The 25,475-nt window shown below is 44.6% G+C and overlaps 1 protein-coding gene across 1 annotated transcript in view; it reads left to right on the top strand.

The window, feature by feature from the left end:
* Positions 1-24,692, top strand: part of Bcl2 (BCL2 apoptosis regulator) — a 171,284-nt gene extending 146,592 nt beyond the window's left edge. Inside the window, exon 2 of the mRNA XM_027417861.2 lies at positions 19,481-24,692. Coding sequence (XP_027273662.1) covers positions 19,481-19,615 — 135 coding nt within the window. The 3' untranslated portion in view covers positions 19,616-24,692. The remainder of the gene's footprint in view (positions 1-19,480) is intronic.
* Positions 24,693-25,475: the final 783 nt, after the last annotated feature.

Below are 25,475 nucleotides of genomic sequence, written 5' to 3'. Positions count from 1 at the left end.
CATGGTTAGTAAACTCAGAGTGTTGCCTGTCAAACTGAAAAGGGACAGGCTGACAGGGCAGGCTGGGGAGCCAGCGCCCCTCCCACCCCCTACCTGTAAAGCTCTTCAGAAGCATCACATTTGGAGTTTCAATCTTTTCCAGAAGCACTTTTTAAAATATGATATAAGCTTCAGAGCCACCACCCCACCACACATTACGCAAACTAAGAATTAATGAACAAAACAACAAAGATGGACATTGCAGTGAAAGAGGAAAAATCACCACACTTCACTTCCCAGTGGACAGAAAATTGAGTTTTCTCCTGCTTTGGGCCTTACTGGGTACACAGCACTCCTTGTATTGTCTTCCTCTTGCGTTTTCCTTTTTTCACTCTACAACAAGTGCTGAGAAGGGAGAACACGGTGCGTTCCATGAGGCCGTTCTTGATGTGGCCCCCTCAACAGCAGAGAGCAGAGCTCATATCTCCATCCCTTCCAGGCTGACCCAAGCCAACGGTGGACTCTCTCTGCACACAGGAAACCTCTCTACCTAAAAATGAAATCCTGTGTCAAGGCAGCCCTTCCCAGACAGCACTTAGTTAGGCCTTGGGCTGCATTCCAAAGAATAACTAGATAAAATGCTGGGAGTTAGGCCTGCTAGTGGTGTTTCCCTCCCTCCTTACTGTCCACCCGCCAGGTCATGATCATAACTGTGATTTTTCATGCCTGAAAGGAAAATTGGAGATCCCATCAAGAAAAGGCTTTTAAGAGAACGCTGAGTTACTAATATTCAGTTGTCTGGATGCTCACTGTTATTCTATAAATGATTCCGGTTGATTTTCATGTGGCTTGAGGTGGCAGATGACTTGATAGAAAGCCTGAAGAGTGACACAGGCAGGAACAAGCGTAATTTCTGCAACATCATTTAGAACATTTAGAATAGAAATGATTTTTCTTTTTCTTCAAACAGATAGAGGTGTTATATACGGAATATATCTCTGTACTCAAGGTATCCACAATATCTCAGCTCCAGACATTTATCTGGAAGTCATGTTTAGGGAGGCTGTGTGACAGAGTGACCTAAGGAACAGAGAGATTATATCAAGACTGAATTCAGTTCTAGGTCCTCTATTAACACGTGTTTGGAAGAGACACATTCTTGTCCATCTGTAAAATGGATGGAAGAACCACAGCGGAAGCTTACTTCTGAGTTGTTGGGAAGGGCACTCTGCTGGCAGAGCTGACTGTACTTTCCAACTTCAGCATGGCATGGGTCTGTTTCTATTTATAATAAGTACCTCTATAACCACAGGAAGGAGATGGGTAGCGCTTCACCTTCGGTGTCTGTTCACTTTTTATGTAATGGTCATTTTGGAGTCCTATGATTTAGGCAATAGACCTGAGACCTCGGAGCTTTGTTGCTACTTGGTAGGATAGCAATGCATCATCATGGGGTTTACTCCTAGTCCAGTGCCAAACGCCAAGTTGGGGTAATGAAGACCAATATGCTAGATAAGGTGGTGTACACCTTGAATCCCAGCACTGGAGATGCAAAGTTAGGCAAATTTTTGTGAGTTTAAGACCATTCTGGTCTACAAGGTGAGTTCCTTGCCAGTCAGGGCTACACAGTGAAGCCCTGTAGAAAAAAATAAAAATAAAAAATTAGAATGAACATCCAGGAGCCAGAAAGATTAAGGAAAAAGCTAATTTCTAAAACAAGTCCTGTTTTGTTTTGGTTTGGTTTTTGCTTGTTTCATTCTGTTGTTTTGTTTTGTTTTTTGTGTTTTTGTTTTTGTTTTTGTTTTTGTTTTGAGACATAATTTCTCTGTGTAGCTTTGTAGACCAAGCTGGCCTCAAACTCACAGAGATCGCCTCCCTCTGCCTCCCGAGTGCCGGGATTACAGACATGTACCACCACTGCCCGGCATACCAAGTCTTTTCTTATATTCTCTTTTCATTTCTGTGGTACTAATAATTTTTAAAATTAGATTTTCCTCTGGTCACTTCACACTAAAAATGGTGTAGTTTCTCATCCTTTGTAATTGCATTTCTTTTTTATTTTCTTTTATTATGACTTTCATATCACAGACACTTTTTTCCTGGAATGTTAAAAGTATACATCATCCAGCTAAAAGGAAAAAATACTGTCTTAATAAAATGGAAAATGGGAGGTGTGTAGATCATCCCCTTTTTGGTTCCAGACTAGCGGAGCCTGGTTTGCTTGCTCTACATGCTCGCCAAGGTTGATGTAATGGATCCCAAACAGTTTTGAGTTATCTGAAATGGAACAAAAGGCAGCTCAACACTCTTTTGAAGCCTGAAAAACCAAATTGTTCTCTGGCCTGATAACCCAAAGACAGCAGAAGGATCTTTCTCTGCAGTGTCTAAGGTGGGACAGGGCAGACATGGGAGACTCATGGAGAAGACTGCGCAGTACAGTTTCAGCAGAACACAGTGTCCTAGTGGACTTAAGAGCTACCTTTCTGAAGAGGCCAGAAAAGGGCCCTGTGGGGACCTTGACACTGTCAGGCTCTACTTTGTGAGGAGCAGTGAGGAACCCAGTCAGCATCTCTGTCGTTGCTGTGACTTGTGGTGACTTACAGTGGCTTGCCACCAAAAGTTGCCAGCAACGAGCTTCCTTGTACCTGACAAGAAGAGCACATGAAGGCAGGCTCCTTTAGTTTTTCATTAACTCATCCCAGTGTTGTCAAGATATGGCTTTTGTTCCATATCACCTGGGGTGCTTCATAGCTATCACGTTGATTCTTATGCAGAAATAGGTAGGTGGGACTCTGACAACCCTGCCGGGGACTCTAATGTCACATCCCATGATGCTGCATTCCATTAGAATTAATCAGGGTCTTTATAGGATCTGGGAAAGCAGTGGTCTCCAGTTAGACCAATGGCTTGTCACTATAGGGATCGCAGGATAGCTGGACATCAAATTGGCATATGTAGTCATCAACCTGGGATAGTTTAAAGAACTGAACAACAGGAGTACACACTACAGAGGAGAGCTGTGTATTTGACTTGTGGGTGTGGTGGCTCAAACCCGTAATTTCAGTACTTGGGAGGCTGAGGCAGGAGGACTGCTGCCAGGCCAGAGATACCTAGGTCAACCCTGTCTAAAAAATTAATTGATTCATCAAAAGTTGAAAGAGAATGCACTTTTTTGCTGACATTAAAATTGTGTATATCTTGCTTTCCCAATAAAATGCACAATAGACACAATGGCAGTGAAATTATGTATTTTTAACATTTAGAATAATTTTTAGGAAAATTATTACCTTTTCTAGATGACATGCCAAGTTAATGAAACATACTTGGTTAATCCTGTCATCAACCATGGACTTAAACCCCAAGGGTCTGGGGTGTGTGGTGTGTGTGTGTGTGTGTGTGTGTGTGTGTGTGTGTGTGTGTGTGTAATTATCATTTGGAACCATCTGTATTACACACACACACACACACACACACACACACACACACACACACACACACCCATTTCCTTGGTATTTCAGGAAGTTAGAATTACTTCCAAAGACATTTAAATGATGTTGCAAGTTCAAATGGACGTGAAAAGCACATAAAATTGTAAGACTTACGGTTTCAAGAATGTGGCAGGAATGAAAACACACCAGGGAAACATGAGATTTAGCATTTTTGTTATATTCTTTATCCACCACAGATTCCTCTTCGTTGCCCTGTAATTACAGCACCAATGCTTAGCTCTGTGCTGAGGGCTGTCTCTGGTGGACTGAACAGGGACCACAGGCTCAGCATCATGTCAGACTTCCATTGTTGGATGGTACCCATGGTGCCTGGCATGGAATGCATTACGTGGCCCCATTTTCTGGGCTGTCAGGAGTAGAGGCTTCAAGTACAGCCAAAGTTCTACATCGATTCCCACTCCAGGGTCCTCTTATCTGGAAGAGGGATGGAGTCCCAGGAAGGCAGGACTCAGCATTTCTTGGGTCTAAAGAGATCTTACTCATTCCAAGTAGCCAGTGGTTTACTCTTTTAAATGAGTGAGCAGTGAAGAATTGCTATTTGTTAATATCAGAAAAGACCCAGATAGAAAATAGATGGGAAAAATCAAAATGGAGAAACAAACTTAGGCAACTAAAACTTGAGGGAAGGAGGGAATAGAAAAACAATGCATGACACAGCCAGAGGAGAAGACTAGAAAGAGACTAAGTGGGGAGAGATGGGGTGTAATAGGGGTGCTCCCATGTGAGTGCTGTTGCACTGGGAAGGCCAAGGCAGGAGACCTCAGAGGGCCCACTTGGGTCTTTTTATCCAGCCTCGTTGGTGTCCCACACACCTGGCTGTTGGGTCAAGAACAGCCCACCGAGGAGGGTTGAGGCCCCATGTGCAGACGTGGAGTAGGACTTGTGGCCATTGTCTATTTACCAGTGTGTCTGGACTCAAACTCAGCTTCTGGTGTGCCAGACAGCTTTCCCTGAACATGTTCTCTTACACATGTGACCACTCCAGAAATGACGTGTTGGGTCTCATTGCTTGAATCTCAGATGGCTACACAAAATTTCAGCCTTCCAGAAACAAGCTGAAAGGACTAATATCCATGAGTATAGATGAGGTCTTGTGAAATGCTGCATGCCTAGGGTCTCAGCGATTTAAAGGCCTTTGTGTAATAGTGAAAAATATAGAACAGTATTGCAGCAGAACAGACTTCCTCATCTGGGACTGCATCTGTAGAGGGAGGCTGCTGGCTGAGTTACAGGCCAGATAACTGGGAGTGTGTCAGGACTGTGGGCTAGCTATGAGCCCTCCACATGCTTCCCTTGGCCCCCATGGTGTGGAAGTTGTCACTGCTCACTCACAGTGTGGACACAACTCCTTTTCATTCTTCACACTAGCTGAACAGATCTCCAGAAAGGAATAAAATCCAATTGTCAATTTGGAGGCTCTTGGGACAGGTGTTTTAATATTCTAAACAAATCTCAGGTGGCGTTTGTTTTTGTGACTCAGGGAAATTTTATTCTTCCCTCCATTCCAGATTTCCCTGTGAAGCAGTCCTGTGACAAGGAGGGCTTTTCCTGAGTTACATGGAAAGAATTCCTTCTTTGGGATTGGTTTCTCTCTCACACAGCGTAAACACTCTGAGGTGGAGAGGTGATACATTTGGTGTCAGCCATCAGGGCCAGACCACAGACTCTGAGAGTCCAGAGTGCACCACACACATGCCCATGAGATCTAGTGCATGCATGGGAGGCCCTGTGACTTGTGATTTCCCGTGGTCACGGGGTCCTTTTTCTGACAATGCAGCCTCAAGGACTGACTGCCCCTGCCTGCATGCTCCAGCTCGTTTTTAGGACCTGACCCAGGGTAATCTGAATCGCCCAAATTAATCCCATGCCCTGGACATCCTCAGCTTTTTCAACATGATTTTTTTTCCCTTCAGTTCTGGAGATTGAACCCAGGGCCTCATGCATGCTAGGCAAAGTTAGCACTTAGCTGTTTGCCCAGCTCTCTTTGAAATCCTCATGGTTTGTGTCCTTAAACTCCTACACACCCCTCCCTGGCTTATCTTTAAAACCCCTCAATGCATTCACTGTCTTTTTTTGTCGGTCGTGAGCACCTCTATTTTCATGGCTTCACTTGTTGTGTGTCTCCCTGAGGACTGTGTCATACATAATTTTTTACCTCCAGCAGGAGAAGCAAAGTGAAGTTGAAGAAGCACATGTATGGGCTTGTGTAGCCTTAAATTGAAATCTCACTGTACCATGGGCCAAGTTGAGGGACCTTTCTGATGTCTCTTGTATCGTTTATGAAAGCTACCCTAGGCTCTCACTCCTCGGATTAGTGTTTGGCCAGAAGTAGACACTACACTACTCTTTGATGAGTGGTCATACTCCCTTCAGGTATGACTCAGATTCCAAAGACAGATCAGAGGAAGTAGAACCAGGGCTTTACTGCCACTGAGAAAAGCCTCCACAAAACAGAAATGTGTGAAGTTAGCACCAATTTTTTTACACATGGACCCAAAATTAGCCAAGGTGCTCCTTGGTAAAAAGAAAAAAATAGCAATTTTCTAGACCTAGTGCCCCCCCACAAAGTTTTCACCTACCCAAACCTGAACTTCTCATGCTCTTAGGGAGAAGCTCACCTGAGTTGGTATTTGTGGAGTACTTGATTTGTGTGGTGAGTGTAGTGTTGTTGTCCGGCTCATTGCCATACAAAGCTGTGGTCACTGGATTCCCTGAAGCACTTATACATTGCCGTGCATAAAGGCAGCTAGTAAATATTGCCTTATTGGCTTCAGCTTCAACAGTCAAACATCAGAGTTTCTGTGCATGAGGTTACTGGAAAGTCATAAGTAGAGACTCGGTGTCACCCTCTGACACGCCAGTCCAGCTCAAGAACTTTCAGACATGCTCTGTGCCTCAGGAATCACCAGGGCACTTGGGCCCAGAGACATGACAACTCTCATTTTTAGTCCAATCAGCAGATATAGGCAGACCTTTGGTAGGCATTGCCTAGCAAGTCAGAGACAGTCACCTTTGAAGTTAAGTACCCAGGGGCACTTCTCACTCAAAGTACCCAATACCAAGAACATTGGTGGGCTGTGGACAGTAAGTGGACCCGTGTGGTTTCCTGGCTTTGCTCATGTCCACGGAGACTCACTTCACTGTAGGACAGTGGCCTTATGTCAGGTCAGCCAACTGTCAGTGTGCCCTGGAAGTTCTGCCGATGGAAGAGCTCTCAACTGCACCCCCTCCCCATTCCTCCATCCCTCTCTCTCCCTCTCCATATATGGCCATCTAGTTCTGGCACCAGACACACTGACTGAGATCCTCTCAGTAAGCATCTATTTGGACAAGCGGCCACGCCAGCATATCTCATCCCTGTGTTAATGAGGTTGAATCCAGAACTCTAGCCTTGACCCTGTTCAGCATTCACATGCTCCATTACTAACAGCTGTTGTCAGCAACAGAGACTGCATTTTCCTTGAGATAGAGCGGTTCCTCAGATGGCTCAGGAGGACCATCTGAGGAAGGAAGAGGCCTGTCAAAGAGCCAGCCAGTGTGTGCCTTGAAGTGCATCTGGTTTTATTCATGCGGAGTCTTTCCAGGTGAAGCCGGCTAAATCGTAAACTACAAACCGAAAGCAGATTTTCCTGAGCACACCCACAAGGAGCACACTGAGTTTACCATCGTGTATCAGGCCCTGATCGAGATGGGAAGATGTAATCGCTCTTCTTTTACTGATGGCTGAATTGATGGTGTGGCTAGGAAACCTCTCTTCTCTCAAGGGTTGCTCCGAGGACATCTCGGTCATTTTGGCTGTCGCAGAGTGAATGGTTCCCTAATGGTTCCCTGAGCTGCAGAGTATGGAGCTAGGAACAGGCTGAGACTCTTATGCTTAGGGGTGCTTGGGGGTGGGATATTAGTAGGCTGTGAGCTTTCAGTAGAGTGTGGGATTTATTTGTCCCAGACAAAAAACAATAGGATCCACTCTGTGGAGGTGCAAAGCTGGTCTTCCAAGGATGCTACAGTTTGCTGTAGGTCATTCAAGCAAGTGCTCGATCCAATATGGCATGGAACTTCCAGGAAAGATGCCCAGTCTTGGAAGGACCTTGTTATGCCAGGCATGGCTGGAAGCTGCCAGTGCCCAGCAGATGTCACCTATAGGAATATTTTCTCCTTTGTGTTCTTTACTCCAACATGACCCCCTCCAGGGTCAACTCGTTTTCAGCAAATCCCCATTAGGAGACACAGGTTCTCTGTACCCTCCTCCCATCAGCTTCAGTCAACACTTACTGATTTGAACAAGTGAAAAATCAAACACTTGGCTCCCAACTCTGGTCTTCCTGTTTAATGGAAGGCGAGCCCCTCTCTTCCCCACCCCACCCCACCCCCACAGCGGTGTACCGATGACAGCGATTAGGCCAAGTCTCAGGACTTAGTAAGCATGTGCTTTCAGTTCCCATTTGTGGCATATTTTCATGAATTAACCCCTTTGTGACATGCGGGGCCACACCACATGTTCATAGGCCACATGGCAGGCACAGCGGGGCACTGTGTGTGTGGCCCAAGTAATCACCTACAGGATAAGTGTGCTCAGCTGCCATTGGTCCTGTAGAGCATCAGTACTTATGCTCACACTCACATACAGAGTGGACACTGGGTGAGTGACCACACAGTAGCCACAGATCCAAAGAAAGACAGTGGTGTGTCTATGTCAATGGTAAACTGCATTCAAGGCATGAAGAATCCCATATGGCATCCAGGAAAGTCAGAGATTCACCCTTTTCTCCCAATCTGAGGCACACTGGCTTCTTGGGACTAATTAAAATTGGCACGAAGGCCAGGCACGATAGTGAATGATTGTAGTCACAGCTACTGGGATGCTGAGGTGGGAGAATCACTTAAACCCACTTGAGACCAACTAGGCAACATAATGATAGTATGCTAGGTGCTGTGTAGAAACATGGGAGTATGGGGAACCTGGGAAAGGTTTATGGCACAAATAACTGACTTATGCTTATAAAGGCAGAGAGATTGGAGGCACAAGGAAACACCAGAGCCAAGGCACCCTTTCCCATGCTGGAGAGAAGAGGGCCACAGAGCAGAGGCTTAGCAGAGGGACCAGGAAGTTCTGAGGCCTCCTAGGGCCTGTGGAAGCAGAGTACAGTTGGGATGGACACTCTGAAAGGAATCCAGAGGTTGCCGGCTGCAACAGTGATGCTAATGTATATCCTTGTATGCACTAGCATATCCCAAGCTATATCCGCAAGGATTAATGAAAAAGAAAGGACAGGGCCAGAACAGCACATGCCTGGATAGTGCAGCCGTTCACAGAGGAAGGAATGGAAGGCCTGCAGGAATGTGAGCCTCTGCCCTCATAGCATGGGATGCTCAGCTGGCCTGAGTCCTCACCCAGAGAAAGTCTTCTGAATTGTCCTACCACTGCTTGGTAGGACAACCATAACAAAAGGGGCCTCACCTCACTAGCCCAAACACCTGTTGAGAGCACACTCAATCCTTCTGTCTAGTTCCATAGGATGTAACATTGTTAATCCTCCCCTTTGTGGATTGCAAGAAATATAATTATTTTTACTTAAATATAGTTCACATACCATGAAATACCACATATTATGATCAATTCACTGTTATTTAGAATATTCAAAAGGGTTTACAACTGTCACTACTACTTAATTTCCAAACTTTTTAATGGATCCAAAAGGATTTCTGTACCCATAGCCCTCCCTCTCCCCAACTCCTTCTCGTTCATCAGATTTCTGTCTCTAAAACTTGCCTATTTGGGACATTTCATGTGAGTAGAACTGTACTGCATTTAAAGTTTATGCCAGTCTTTGCTCATTTAGTTTTGTTTCAAGGTTCACCCAGCCTGTAGTATATACTGGTGCCTCATCCCTTTTATGGATGAATAATATTCCTTTGTCCATTTATCAGTTAGGAGACAGTTGGATTATTTCTGCTCTTTGGCTGTTCCAAATAGTGCTGATGTGAATATTCATGCATTAGTTTTTATATGAGCATATGTTTTCAATTATGTTGATCATATACTAGCAGTTACACTGTTGGTTCATGCAGTAGCTCCATGTAAGCTTTCAAAGAATCATCAAACTGTTTTGTCCCATGGCTGTACCCTTTTACATCCCTGCTGCCACCCTGTGAAGGCTCTAGTACTCTATATCCTAACCAATACTTGTCACTGTCCATTTAAAAATTACAGCCGTCTTGTAGGTCTGAAGTACCAGCTTATTGTAGTTTCAATTGCATTTCCCCAATAACTAATAATCTTAAATGTATTTTCATGTACTTATTGGTCATATCAGGATCATTTAGCAAAATGTCCATTCAAATTCTTTGCCTGTTTTTAAGTTTGGCTAGCTATCTTTTTATTACCTAATTGTAGTAAGAATTTTGCACAGCATACTTACTTTTTTCTTTCTCTCCATTTTTTATTTAAATTAGAAACAAGATTATTTTACATGTCAATCCCAGTTCCCTCTGCTTCTCCTCCTCCTCTGCCCCCCCAACTAACACCCTACCTATCCCATACCCTTTCTGCTCCCCAGGGAGGTTGAGGCCTTCCATAGGGGGGTCTTAAGAGTCTGTCATGTCCTTTAGGAGAGGGTCTAGACCCACCCTCTTGTGTCTAGGCTCAGGGAGTATCCCTCTATGTAGAATGGGTTCCCAAAGTCTATTCCAATGCTAAGGATAAGTACTGATCTACTTACTACAAAAGGCCCCATAGATTTCCAAGGTCTCCTCACTGACACCCATGTTCATGGGGTATGGATCAGTCCCATGCTGGTATGCCAGCTATCAGTCTGGGGACCAAGAGTTCCCCATTTGTTCAGGTCAGCTATTTCTGTGGGTTTCACCAGCCTGTTCTGGACCCCTTTGCTCATCACTCATCCTTCTCTGCAACTGGATTCCAGTTCAGTTCGGTGATTAGTTTGGGTGTCTTCTTCCACTTCCACCAGCTGCTGGATGAAGGCCCTAGGATGGCATATAAGTCAGTCATCAATCTCATTATCAGGGGAGCACAACATACTTTCTTAAATAATACAATATCATAAACTAGTATTCTCCCCCAAATAATAGTATGTCATAAATCCAAAGCCAGAAATGATTGACCAACAGGAAGGTCTCTGGCCAAAGGGAGAAAGAGGAATGAGGAACACAAGTGGAGAAATGTTTTCAAGGCCAAAGCCCTAGGAGGCAGGTTGCTGAGGCCAGTGGTGTGAGGCTCCCAAGAAAAAAAATGCTGCTCTGCGTTAAGTGTAAAGCAGTCCCAACAAAGTCATCTGTCTGCACACCACCAGCTGGTGGTGCTGTTTGGGGAGATTTAAAGCCTGTAAGAGGTGGGGCTTATCAGGATTGGGTACTGGGGGTGGACCCAGCCTTACTCCCGCCCTGGGGGTGGACCTAGCCTTACTCCCCGCCCTGGGGGTGGACCCAGCCTTACTCCCGCCCTACTCTCTCAGCTTCCAATCTATCAGGATGTTAGCAAGCAACTTCACACTTCTCCATCATGCATTCCCCATCACGATGTACAGCTTCCTCAAGTCATGAGTCAAAATAAATCCTTCCTCTCTTGTAGTCAAGAAATTTAGGACCCTAACAAGAAAAGTAACTGTTACCAGAGCCCCCTGCAGAGGCTCTTCGGGCAAACAATGAAAGAGTGCCACAGAAAGAGCGTATTACCTCATGACCAGGACACTGCAACATCAGTCTGCCTACATTCACAAAAGGCTTTCAATGGACTGAGAAAGCTCATGCCCATTAACGCAACTATGTGTTTAGAATATTACCAAGACATTATAGGACAGAGACAGGCCCACAAAGTCACGTTTGGTGACTAAATGAACAAGCAAGCTGAAGATGAGATGCCAGGACTGGGTCCTGATGGAGCCTCCAGTCTCTTTTGTTATGAACCTGGTGAATGGAAGGGCATAGCTGTTGCCCTTCAGCAATATAGCTATACCTATTCCCATGTATGTCTTTTGAAGTATGGGACTGATCACAACTCCCCATGCAGGAGGGACCTGCGCCATAGGTGTCTAGGCAGCTCTCCTTGCAGGGTTTGCATAACTGGTGTGCATCAGGAGCCAGTGTCTGTGCTTGTTTCCAGGTCACATCTCTCACCCAGGCAGGTCAGGTGGTCGGTCAGCCACCAAGTTTCTAGCTGGGGCTTTGGCCATCTCTGGGTGTGTGTATCCTGTACAGCTGGATATGGCTGAGTTGCCTTTGCCCAGCCTTCTGACTGCGTAACCTCTAGAGCATTCACAGACGTACCTTTGTGAAGTACTTTCAAACTCTTCTGCTCAAGATACAAAGCAGCCTTCAGGTTTGTCATCTCACACCCTCTTTGGCTCCTGAGACCCACCACCTCATTTGCATCCTAGCTAAATTTTCATAAGAAAATATACCCCAAAGTTCCCTGGCCTAACCCACTGCAGTCAGGCAAGTTTTATTTTTGGTATATTAGGGCTTTTCATCTCCTGTCATTTGCCCAGCAGGTTTCTAGTTACAACCAAATGATGCTTAGATTAGGTCTCCTTGCATGCATGTCTTTGGCCTGTGTTTCAAAGAGCCCGTCCCCCTGGGCCCAGAGCCTCTCCAAGATTGGCCTGCACTGACTGGGCAATGGGCCTTGCTAGGGTGTCCCTCTACCACTCTGAGGTCAAGCAGCTGTGTGGCCTTCAGTTAGATGCTCATAGGCTTTTTTTCCCTTTCCTTTCCCCTCAAACCTGAAATCAGTATTTTGGGAGGATAGGGGAGGCTCAGGAGGCACAAGGAAGAGATGCCAGCATGCTACCGACAAAGCTGCCCTTTGCTGCAGAGGGGACCCTCAGGGCCCATTCAACACAACGCTCTGCAGAGGAAATCCTGCCCAGCCAAGCGATAAGGGGGAAATGGAGTCACTTCCTCACCAGCTGCTTCACTCAGGTAGAAACGGCCCTCACTTCCTTGTGAGTGCATGCTTCTGCTTTTGCTCAGGGCCAAGCCTGGTGTCAAGACAATCACAGCTTCCTTGTCCTCATAGAGAGCTTCCGGCTCTGGTGATGCCTTGTGTTCTTTCCGCCCTTTGCCTTTGCCTCCCACTCTCACTGGCATCCTCTTGAGCCCAGAGATTTAATGTCAGCAAACAGATGATGTTGGGTGTGAACCTCCTCCCACCTTAGAAACAGCATCTACAATTCAGAACCACCCAACATCCTTGTGTCTGCCCAAATATCCAGAAATAACCCTTGACCTTGGGCCTCTCCCTTGTTTTAGGTAACAGACTTTAGTACAGCCAGCTTCAAAATCCTGGGTTGTTGTGCATTTACTTCTAGTGAGAATTTTATAAATGTATCTTTCCAGTGTGGTTACTACATGACAGGTCTCCCAACAGAGAGTAACTGTAGCAAGAATATTAAAAACCCAGAGAGAGATATTAGGGTTTGAGCTGAAGATCAGAAAATCAAAGCAGCCATTCACCAGAAAGTTCTTACCGCTACCAAGGCTCAGACCAAAGTGGGCGTGGGGGGGGTGTGATCCTGTCCTCAGAGTGACTACAGAATGCAATGCTCTCCACCAAACCTCAGACTGCAATGAGCTCCTTATAGTCCTCTCTAGTGCTGAGATTAAAGGTGTGTCATCCCAAGTGTGAGCTCTGTTTCTCTTATTGTTGACGAAAGCTGTGTGTAGAAAAGGCTCTTCAGGTTTCCGAATGAGCAAGACTTCACTGAAAAGCAGAGGAAACCATAAACAACCAGGCTGGGCCAGAGCCTGGAAGTCTGGGACTTGAAGAATCTGGTCTCAGAGAGTAAGTATGGAGGTGACAGGTTCATAACTAGATGGATCATTCTGGCTACAATAGGAAACAATTTAATGGCAGAGCACAAAGACTGGAGGAAGAGAGCAGTAATTGTGAGAGGTGGCAATGGAGACAGATTAGCTGGTCATCAGTGCTATAGACACCACCCTCCTTACCTTTCAATCTTTCCTCTGTAGTGTTTGCTAATTTCACCTCCAGCTCCAAGCCACGTGAAACCTGTGTTTCTGCTCTAGAGCCCACTTCACCCATGCACACAATGGTACTGGCACTTGTGTAGATAACTTCAAGCTCCAAGTACTAGAAGCTACTGTTGAAATTCCCAGCTCACCATTCCACAATGGCTCATAGGTTTCTCTAACAGGGTTAATCTCCAAAAGGATGGAGCCTGTCTTGCCAGAAGAGGAGATTCTAGTTTGGTGACTCTCCTTTCTCTCACCTCCACTCCTCAGCTACAGTGTCTTGGGGTCAGCTCCCAGATAGACTGCTTACACTCAGTCTTTGTCTCTGGGTCTGTTTGTGGGGGGACCCAACCTAACATGACAATTCTTTCAAGCCAGTGCTACATGCACTGTGGCGGCAGGAAGAGGGGCAGACTTGTTAGAGGGAACGATGCTGGCCTTCACACAGGGCAGGTTTATTGCAATCCCTACAGGACGTATTAGAATGCAACTGGAGGATTAGAGATGACTCAGTTGGCAAAGTACCTGCTGCACAGCATAAGAGTCTAAATCTGAGTCACTGGCACCCACATAAAACCTAGGATGACATCAGGCACCTGTAATCTCAGCTCCAGGGAGGCAGAGACTAGAGGGTTCCTTGAGCTCACCTGCTACCCAGCTCAGCCAAATTGTTGGGCTTTTAGGTTCAGTGTCTCAAAAAATAAGACAGAAAGCAACTGAAGAAGACACCCAGTGTTAACTTCTGACTTTCACATGTGTGTGCACCTGAACACATAATACATACCCCATATATACATATTCATGTAACAAACAAGTATGTATGTGCACCCACATGCAAATATCCACACCCATATGAACATACATATACAACACACACAAGAAAGCTACTGGAATATGAATCTGGAAGTCTGAATGAGAATAGGAATGGAAATAATAACTTTGGACCTTTATCATAGGGCGGTATTTAAGATGGGGACAGGAAAGGGGATTGACAAAGAGAAAGGCAGTGATCCGGGCAGAAGCCAGAAGCATCAAGCATATATCTGGACCATCAGAGGAAGAGGTGTCATGAAGGGTATAGCAGGGAAACTCTTCAGGAAGCAAGAGGAGCCCTCAAAGAATGTGGAACATGGATGATTGGCAATGGCCAAAGGCCCTTGTGTAGTGCTACCTGACAAGCATGGTACAGTTAACCACACAGCAGGTATGACTGCCATGAGGTGGTCTCCGAGGCATAGGAGAGGAATAAATCTTCTGGTGAGATGAAGGTGGGAAGAGAACCAAAAAGGGGTTGGCAGCTTGTCTGGAAGGAGAGAGAGAAGATTCCCGTTCGGGTCGTGGGGGTCATGCATCAGCACAGACATTGTGAGAAAAATCATAATGTTTACATGGCATGGAAGATGGTAGAATCAGGCTCAAGGGTGAAGATTAGTGACCCCAAGCAAGCTCTTGTGGTAGTTTGTGCTCCTTGGTCCCGATCTTCTCAGAAAGGGGTGGCATTGGCTTCTGGGAGGCAAGCAGCACACACAGGAAAAGGGATGGCTGCTGGGGACAGTCACGGGAAAGACAGCTGATGAAGGGCCGAGAAGTGCCCAGTGATTTGGAAGCTGTGACTTGATCGCTTAGTCAGTGGTGTGTTTTAGTGTGGAAGCTCAGCTGAGGCACAGTGTCAATGGAGTAGAGCCTCAGGGGGAAAGCATGTGAGCATGGACGTGTTCACACACATGCACACGAGTGTGTGTGTGACTGGTACGATACACTAGCATGTTTCAAAGTGTATTTCCATTCTCTGGACCCAAAATATGGATGTGGTGATATTATTTTCAGGACTTTAAACTATTTGGGTGTCTTTCTTTAAACACAACTTGTGGATTTTGTTCGTTTTTCAAGGTAACTAACTCCAGTGTGATCATTAAGGAAATGGTGGCATTTGTTAAGTCCTTTGAGGAGCACTCCCAGATTCCAGGAGTCTCCTCATTCACCCTTGCCTGGGGTCAAAGCCTTCTTGGAATGCTCAGTCCCCAGACAGTCCAGCCATACCCTTCTTGGCTCTTGATATTAATTAAATGTTATGCATTTTTTGCCAACCAGCTTACTTTGAGTTTTCCAAGCTTATTTTCTCTTAGCCTAAATGCTGTTTCTTAGAAGATTCTGAGTGGGGGAAGGAAAATTTGGAGGATGAGTGGCCTCCAGAGGGATGTATGAGAGAGACTGAGAATGGAGATTCAGGGACAGGGAAGAGCTATCCCATGGTGCAGTGTAGAGCAATGGGGACACTTGTAGCCCTATCTGCTCTGTGTTTTGGGTACTTAGCCCTGTGGGTAACCCTGGGTGAAGGCAGACTAAGGCTAGCTATGGCCTCTGAGTTTGAAATCCACACAGAAAAAGATTGGGGCTCCCCCCCAGCAGAGGGCAGAAAGACCTTCCCAGGCCTGCGAGCAACCCTAACCCTGCAGATGCAGTACAGGAAGCTTTGCCAGCTTTGACATGAGCAAGGACCCTGTGTCCATTGCATGTGGACAGGATTTAGCCAGAATCGTGTGTCAAAGGCCAGGGTTTCCTTTCCTACCTTTGTGGCTTTTTTCTCAGAAAATATCTATTTTATTTTAAATTATGTTTATTTGGGGGTGGGGATGTGCACATGAGTACAGACCCCACAGAGACCATAGGCATTGATCCCCTAGACCTAGATTTGCAGACAGTTGTGAGTTGCTCAACCTAAGTGTTGGGAACTGAACTTGGGTCCTCTGCAAGAGTAGCAAATGTTCTTAACCCCTGAACCATCGCTCCAGCCCCTACGATGTTTTTAATACATAAAATGATTAAGTACGCATTTTTAAAATGTCTTTCAAACTTAAATAATGACAGGCTATTTAAATAGACTTCAGAAATCTCCCTAATTGGAATGTTTGAGAAAGCAAGACACTCTCTAGAAATGGCTTTTTAGAGGCTTGGTCCTGAACCCACAGGGTCCTTGAATGTTGGAATTACAGATCAGCAGTATCTGAATTCTGCTGAATTCAGCAGGGATTAGGTACCACGTGCAATCCCCAGGGATTAAATGATTCACCACCACCCTGTTCTACAATCCGATGGACTAGTTAGTAATCTATATGGGACAAGGGGTCATTACTACTGCTACTTCCATCTTCAGAGCTAAACATGGCTACTTAGGGAGCTGTACAGCAGCGTCCATGCAGGAGCAAGTAGGCATAACCACAGAAGGGCAGAAGCAGGTAGAGATGGTGCAGAGCTACCAAAGGCCAACACCGGGGCAGACAACAGGACACATTGTTATTACTGTTTTTGTTCCCCTTCTGGACCACACTGACACATGAACTTAAGTAACATGTTACTTTTCCTAGTAGCCTCCAGTTGTAAGGCTATGGCTGAGGTTCAGGCCTGGATACTTTACTTAAGGCCACAAACTGACAGATTTTCAGAGTGGAGGTGGGGGTTGGTTCACCCAAATCCTTCTGTAAGTTCAGAGGCTGTCCTAGACCTTGGGGCTTCAAACCCTGCCCCCACTCTTTGGGCCAGGAGGGACTTATTTTGCACACCTCACTCTCAGAAGGTGTTTTTTTATTTTTTTTATTTTTATTTTTTTGTTGTTGTTGGTTTTTTTTTTTTTTTTTTTTTTTTTTTTTTTTTTTTTACACTGCACTTGACAAATGACCCCTGGGATGCTCTCTGAAGTTGTTTGTGAAGGGGTGGAGCTATAAAAGGCTTATCCAGCTCCAGAAAGGGAGGGGTCTGGAGAGACATTGCTTCAGTCCCCTAGCACTGTGTATCTCCAGAATTGTCTCTGCTTCTGTCACTTTCCCAGATGGCTGTACAACCATGAAGGTCACATGACCAATAGTTCCATTTGTTTTAGATTTTACCACAGAAAACTGAAGGACTTCAAGGAACAGCCTGACCCTGTCAGTGGAAGCTGAATTTAAAACAGCCCAGGAAAGATGCCCTGAGGAACAAGGGTGTCTTTAGCTGGGCCTTTAGGTCTCACACATTCATGGCTATTAAAGAGATGGGAGAGGACCACTGGACGTGATAGCTGTCTTTCTTCTACCTCCACCAGTCAGTGGTCTCCCTCATGTACAGGGAAGGCTGCTTCTTCATGAATCGTCAGGGTGGAACCTGAGCTGTGACTGAGAGAACTGTGCTATGTTTCATTTGTGCTCTTTGCTCTTTTCTGAAACTCAAATTTAGACATGCTCAACAATGGATATGTAAGAGAAATCATTTGCGCCCCCTCCTGGCAAAAATTAATCTAGCCCCTCCAGAGATGCCCAGCATTTGCTTGTGGGCCAGCAATTCAGCCAGCCCTTTGCTAATGTGGCCAACACCACTGATGTTCACCTAAGCTGTTTGTTCTTCTGTGGCCTTGGGTCTGAGTGTCCTGTGAACTGGAACATCTCAGCCATTGGTGCCATTGGTATTTGGATCTGAGTTGTTCTAACAAGTAAAGGTTGTTCAAGTCTTCCAGGATGTTGACATCCCTGACATCTGCCCACTACATACCAATAGCTCCTTTGCTCCAAGTAATGAGGACCAAATATTTTCAGACATCACCAACTGTCCCCTGGGTTACAAGATGGTCCTTCATATGAACCACTGCTTTAAACTACAACTAGCTTTGCAAACAATGCCATTGGTCAGAAGGCCACTATGAGGTGGCAAGGACAATTCAGCACAAACTTGTCATGGTTATTGGCAACAACTCTGATGAATTGTCAATAGAGTTCCAGGAACCTATTATTTTTAAAATGAATGACTAATCACCTTGTATACAAACGTATATCATAATATTGCTTTTAATTCCTAAAGTTTGAAACACTATAAAAATTTGTTTATAAAGTTTACAGGATACCATGCACTCATGAAAAAATATCCATGTAAATATGTAATTCACAACAGAGCAGTTCCCCTCATCATGCCTTTATCCCCCCCTTTAAGGATACTTCAGGATCCTCAGAGGTGGTTACAGATAGAAGGGACAGATTGATAAGCTTGCGGGTGAGGTAGGTCTGACTCACAACAATGTGAGGGCTGAGAAAATAGCCCAGCTGGTAAAGCGCTTGCCGCACCAGCATAAGGAACTGCTTTTAGTCCCCCAGCACTGTGTGAAGCTAGATGTGGTGGCACACATGCAGAGTCCCAGTGCCAGGGAGGGCAGAGCGAAGGGCGTTGGCTTGGGTCTGGGTTCTGATCCTGACACTACCATTTACTACACACATTCCTTAACTTCTCTGAGTCTTGGAGGCTTCCACCACCCCCTTCCTCAGTAGGGTTTTAAAAAGCAAATTCCTAGAAGTGAGCTAGGTTGACTATTCATCAAAACTGCAGCCAGCAATCTAGGCAGTTAGGCTGAGCCATTCTCACTCCCTCACAGCTGTCCTGTGACAGAAAGCCCCTGTTCCAACAGTCAGGCAAGATTTTCATCTTCTGAACAGGAAGAACTAACATGATTTTGTAAGATTGGTATGAATATATAAAATGATGCATGCCAGGCGTCTAGAACAGTGCCCCGGATACAGTACAAACACGGTAAAACTGTGTGGGAGATGTTGCCTGTACTATGCTTTATCATTTTTTATGAATGGCTAAGCTAGCAAAAAAAAAAAAAAAAAAAAGCAAAACTGCCAATTTTCCCCAGTGCCTTTACTGACTTACTTATCGGGAACAGTTTCTTATCCATAGCCCTCTGTGATAGTTACTTGGGTCGAGCCCTGTTTCACAAGAGCTTTGTACAATAAGCGCTTCTAGTCTGCTTTACATATTACACACTGCAGAGTCGAGGAGCACCTGGCATGCATACGGGCTGCCAGGAAACACTTCTTGACTGAGTAATCTGCTTTCCAATCATGGGGGTTGCTTGGCATGCTGGGGGCCCAGGGTACTGCCCTGTTGGTGAGGAGGCCTTCTGAGTTCTCTTGGTGACTAATGTTCTTTTTTTGTCCTTCTTTCTCCACCCCACCCCCCACCCCCCATCCCCGCTACAGGACGCATTTGTGGAACTGTACGGCCCCAGTGTGAGGCCTCTGTTTGATTTCTCTTGGCTGTCTCTGAAGACCCTGCTCAGCCTGGCCCTGGTTGGGGCCTGCATCACTCTGGGTACCTACCTGGGCCACAAGTGAGGTCCACAGACCTGCTCCCCAAAATATGCAAAAGGTTCACTAAAGCAGTAGAAACAGTATGCGTTGTCAACGATGTACCATAAAACAAAGTTGTGATCTTTTTTTTCAAAGCTGAACACACACACACACACACACACACACACACACACACACACACACACACACACATACATTCAGGCAAACGGTCGAATCAGCTATTTACTGCCAAAGGGAAATATCATTTATTTTTTGCATTATTTAGAAAAAAAGAGATTTATTTATTTAAGACAGTTCCATTGAAACTCCAGGCTTTGAAAACCCTACCAGGAACTTTCAAGCATCAATTGTGGCTCAACATGCTAGACTGTGCCAATGGATACCAATCTGTTTTCCATATTGGCCAGACTGGCCCACAATCTAAAGAGCAAATGGCCAGGACCTGACTGCTGGGAAGCCTGTACTCTGGCTGCTGGGAGCTGGGGGGAAGGCCTGCATGGGATCTATATAAACTGGCCATGGGGGCTTGGATACTGTAGGGAGAAGACACCTACAAGGAATTCTGTTCTTCCTTGGGCTGGAAAGGGACTTTGTATATGATTCACATGGTACATACCCAGTCAGAGGACAGAGGCTGGGGACTTCAGATGGACTTGGTACCCATTGAGACGTCCCCACTGAAAGACACTGATGGGAAAATGTCCTTAAACCATAGGAAATTATTTTTTTAAGCTACCAATTGTGCCGAGAAGCATTTTAGCAGTTTATACAGTATCATCCAGTACCTTAAACCCTGATTGTAGATATTCATATATTTTGGATATACCCACCCCTCCTCCAATGCTCACTCTGAGTAGCAAACAAAAGCTTCTGGATTCAAGGAAGTGGACGTGTGGTGACTTCTTCAGCATCAGGAAGAATGGCGTCACCCAGAATGTCAGGCAGCCACAAGTGCCTGCTTTTAGGAGACCAGCACCTGCAGAACCTACCCTGTGACCGAGTGAGGCTTCAACCTGGCTGAGCCTTGGCCCCCAAAAGTCTCATCATGGGGGTTGGAATAGAGTGGTTGGTCTCTGAATGTCTGGAAGCTGACAGAGCTCGGAATTGCACAGTCAAAAAGAGCAAGAGCGAGACTCACTCTGGGGCCTGCTTCATCTGGAACATGAGTGGTATGACTCTTCATAAGACTTTTGCCACTGTAGAGAGAGAAGGCAGGCTCAGTGCCCGTCTGCCAGAGGTGTGGTGAGGGCAGGGACATCACCACACCAGAAAGGAAGCCTGTGACCCTGGATGCATCCACATGTACTTGTTAGCAGTGGTCTGTCATGTTTAAGAAAAGGCTTTAAATTACTTTGGGGAGGGTCACAAATCCTAAAGGAAGCACTGACTTGAGGTCCAAGGATTCAACGGCCTGGCCTGTGTCTATGGAATTACATGTAAAACATTATCTTGTCCTCGCAGTTTGGTTTTATTTAGAAACCTGAAAGAGGGAGAGGAAAAAAAGGTTTCGGGTATGTATGGAATGTAGAGATTATCTGTACATCCTGGGGGGGTAGTTTGTATAGAGGAGTAACAAAAGAAGTGAAATCTCCAGCTAATGAAAAGGGAAACATCTTTTCTCCCGAATTTAGCATTAGTGTGGAGACATTGTGGAGTTACTTTGTGGCATTACATACTCTGTATCATTCATCTGTATTACCTTTGGAATGTACTTCATTAGATGTTTATTGCTGTGGTTGATATTTCAAAAGCTGCTTTCAAAAAGAATACATGCATCTCAGCATTGTTTAAGTTGTATTTAGTTAGGACCTCTAGAATTTTTGTTAGCAAGACAAACAAAAACAGATAATTTTTCCATTTGAGCTATTTGTCTCTTGATTCTTCAAAAGCATTTCGGAGAATGTAGGCTTAACTTGAGAGACATGAAGGGCCTGAGAGAGCCTGGGTCTCATCGCCCCCTCAGCTGCTTTGGACTCAACTCTCCACCTCTATAGACCACCCCCCAACACCCCACCCCTGCCACCGCCATGTTTATAGTGATGGATATAGCTGTTGTTCAGGTGACCTTGTTTCTTCAAGGTTTACTTGTCCCTGGATGATTCAGCATTGAACTCAAGTTACCTAGGATTACATGCATGTTTGGTTAAACCCAGGAGGTTCACTGAGTTGGAAATCCAGATGGGAAGAGAGCAAAGGGTTAGAAGCTGGCAATGGCGGTGGGGCCTTCAGAGAGGTGCTTTGTGTGGCCTGTTCCAACACAGATGCATCAGGAGTCCTCCCAGCCCTTCCCCTTGGCCTGTCTCCCTGAAATACAGAGGTACCTTGCTTCACTGAGAGGGCAGGGAAGTCAGACCTCTCCAGTAGGTCTCGGAGAACAGGAGGGCCAGAACTTTTCAAGTTATCTTAATTTTTATGCAAAATATTATCCTATGAAAGGTTTACATTCTCCACATGATGAATATGGATTAAGAAACCTGTGCTGCTATCCTGCCAAGATCATTACAATGGAGTCAGTTTGCAGTACATGCCGAGTGTCAGGCTCCTTCAAGCTGCTTTAGAACTAACGATGAAGAACATGGACATTTTTAATATAAAACCTGTTTCTTGTTTGGTTTTGTTGTTATTGTTCAAACTGGGATTTGTAAAGTATTTGAAAAAATGTATATACATATATATATTAAAAGAAAGAAAAAGGTCATAGGATTCCTTCAGGTGTGGGATTTTGTTTTCTGATTTGAATGGCAAATTCACCCAGTCACTGGACCCCAGTATTGTGACCCCAGACACAGCATTGCGGCTGCTTTTGCTCTAAAAATAGTTGATGGTGCATTTTTCTTGTTGAAAACATGTTAGAAGAAAAGAGTGTATATAGAAGCCTTGACTAGACTGTTTCTTCCTCCTTCTTAAAAATAGTCTCAATTATTTTGCAATAAGGCAACAGAGAGCCATCCTCATACGTTTCATATTAAGAAGGGTTTCACTCCCAAAATTTGACTCCACTGTAAGCTTTGGAATCTTCTCTACACCATAGTCAAGCAGACATAGAACATACACACTCTCCAAACCACGCTGAGAGGGTTAGAGAAAGCCCATGAGAAAAGCACTCTGATGCCTTCCATTGCTCCAGGAGCCTCATACAGGCACTCTGAAAGAGAGATAGAAAAAATGGAGATAGTGACTTTTCAGGGCCTGAACATGTGTGCAGGCTTGAGCTTTTCTTTCCATGGCAGCAACAGTTAAAGAAGTAATTTCATGTAGTTCAACCAAAACCCTCCATCCTGCCCAGCTCTCTTGTCTCTGCATGTTTGGGTGTGGCCTTCACTCATACATACTTTCTTTTCCACTGGCAAATATTTATTACATCTAAAAGCCTTGCTGTGTTTGAGAGAAGGGATAGCAGGGTTCAGGAAGTACTTATAAATCCACAGGGATTATAATAATCAAGACTGAATGTAGATAATGGGCTAATACTCACACATCTAGTTTCCACACTGAACAGAATGGGCAGAGTTGTGAATCATCTATATTTGTAATCAAACCTAGACTAAAACAACACATAAATGTGAACTTCAGCTCAAACTGGGCTTTGAAGGTGGTGGGTGTCTTTATACTTTCTTATCACTTATGGTTAGAAATGCACACCTACTCTATCAGGAAAAAATAACAGGAAAAGGTTGAAATATAAGCCAGTCTAAGGAAATTAGGGAGCCGCTCAAGTTCTGGTCTGATCTTATTCTATGGTGTCTATTGCAGCCCAGACAAATATGGTTACACACTCCTTTAAGAAATACAATTCTACATTGTCAGGCTCATGAAGGCTCTAATCAGATCTGTATTGTTGCCCAATTTGGATCTTTCAGGGATTTTTCTATGTCATTATTATTATAGGGACAAAGGACATTTGTTATGAGGTGGGAGGGAAGAAGAATTCTTATAGGAGTGGAACATTGCCCAGACTGGACCAGGGGATGATGGTCTTCTGCAAAATCAGAACTGTAGGGAATGAGGGACTTTTATAGGGGTTGATGTTATGTTCCTCTGAAGGCTTTTTGCAAGAAGCAGAGATCATTTATAAGTTCTATGGTATATTTAGATTCCAGGGACACTGACATAGTTCAAAGTCTGGCTTAATATAGCCATGCAGTAGCATATGTTTCAACTTGGATATGGCTAGTGAGTTTTTAACATAAGTTTGACATTTCAACAATGGGATACTTAAACAACCTTCCAGTTGGTAGGGACATCTGTTACTCGATGTTTATTATACACAATGTAGGAAACAATTAAATAAGATTGAATTAAACAAAACATTGTGAGACTGAATTAGGTAAATGATTGTAACTGTCCCTTAGCCTTAACCAGGGAATCATTCAATCCTCCATCTACAGACACCTATGCATTGTGCAACTCACCAGGCAAAAAGAAAATCAGTTGGGGAATGAATGGTATATTACACTTCAGCATGGATACCCAAGAAAAATAGCCTAAAGCCAGTCAATGTTTTGTGCTCCAAGTTCAGTACAGAAGACCAACAACAACAACAACAGTCATGGAAGATGACTTATCAGAAATCCTAGGACTATTACTGTGCTGGCCAGGTGTCTATGCAGCAATACCTCCACCTTCCCACTTGGGGAACCTGCAGGGGGTCCTCCAGGTGGTTCATTTCATTAAATTCTTCCCTCTAAGATAACATCTGAAGGATTGATGGCAGAGTGTTTTTTGGAGAGAGGGGTTGATTATTATATTTTCTTAAGTTTTCAACCAAGCTTTGCTTTGGCTTCAGTCATATTGGGGTTATTCTTAAGTAAACTAAGTGTGTACAAATACGTGTTTTGTATTGGAAGCTTTGTTATTAAGATTTTCATACTTTTATCCACGGGCTGCTTTTAAGGTTAATACTTTTTGGCATGGTTAATGCCTACAGCACTGTACATACAAGAAAATATATAAGTGTACTTTGCATAGTTAAGGTAAAGTAAGTCTCCAGTTGGCTACCATTAAATATAATGGCACTTTGTTTGTGTTATTGGAAAATGTTACATTGCCATTAACTCCCCTTGTCTGTCTGAAGAAAAATAAAGTACAGTGTGCAGCATCAGTTGTCCTCTTGAACTGTTTATAACATGTTAACATGGTGTGCCGGGCATTCATCATTATCAAAAGTGACTTTGGAAATCCTTCTTAACAAGCCACTAGGACCATCATGAACACAGTCTAACAAAGTCCTTGGAGACCCCACTCTGAGGGATTGCCTTACCAGCAAAATCACCTTAGAAGGAATACTTTTTGTTTCTTGGTTGTTAGTCAACTGGAATGGTTCAGGATAGAGCAGCCATGAATTCTATTGCCTGAAAGAATTCATTTTGCTGTTTGGTGAGTTCTTTCATATATATGGATGGGAATTCCAGACTCTATTCCTGTCCTATTTTCATTGCTGTCAGTGTAATAAAATATTCTGACAAAAAACAATTTAGGAAAGGGAGGGTTTATTTGAGATCACAATTCCAAGTTATAGTCCATAGTAGCAGAAAACTCAAGGCCATAAGAACTTAAAACAACTAGTCGAATCCCACTCACAATCAAGGGCAGTGGGCTGCATGTGTGCATGCTGGTGCTCAGCTCAATTTCTTCACTCTTACACAGTGCAAGGCTCTCTGCCTAGGGAGTGGTGTGGCCCACAGTGGGCTGGCTCTTCCAACATTAGTTAACTTAAGAGAATCCCACATAGACATGCCTGTAGACCAACCCAGTGTAGACAATCTCTCAGAGAGACTCTTCCCAGTTAATTTTGGATTGTGTCAAGTTGACAATTAAAGCTAACCATCATCATTCCACAATGAAATACTGTGTGAAAAGGTGAGAAACTGAAAGCTAAAGTTGA

Source organism: Cricetulus griseus, chromosome 5 (assembly GCF_003668045.3).
Source record: "Cricetulus griseus strain 17A/GY chromosome 5, alternate assembly CriGri-PICRH-1.0, whole genome shotgun sequence".
Classification (NCBI taxonomy): domain Eukaryota; kingdom Metazoa; phylum Chordata; class Mammalia; order Rodentia; family Cricetidae; genus Cricetulus; species Cricetulus griseus.
This window is presented reverse-complemented; position numbering and strand designations above follow the sequence as displayed.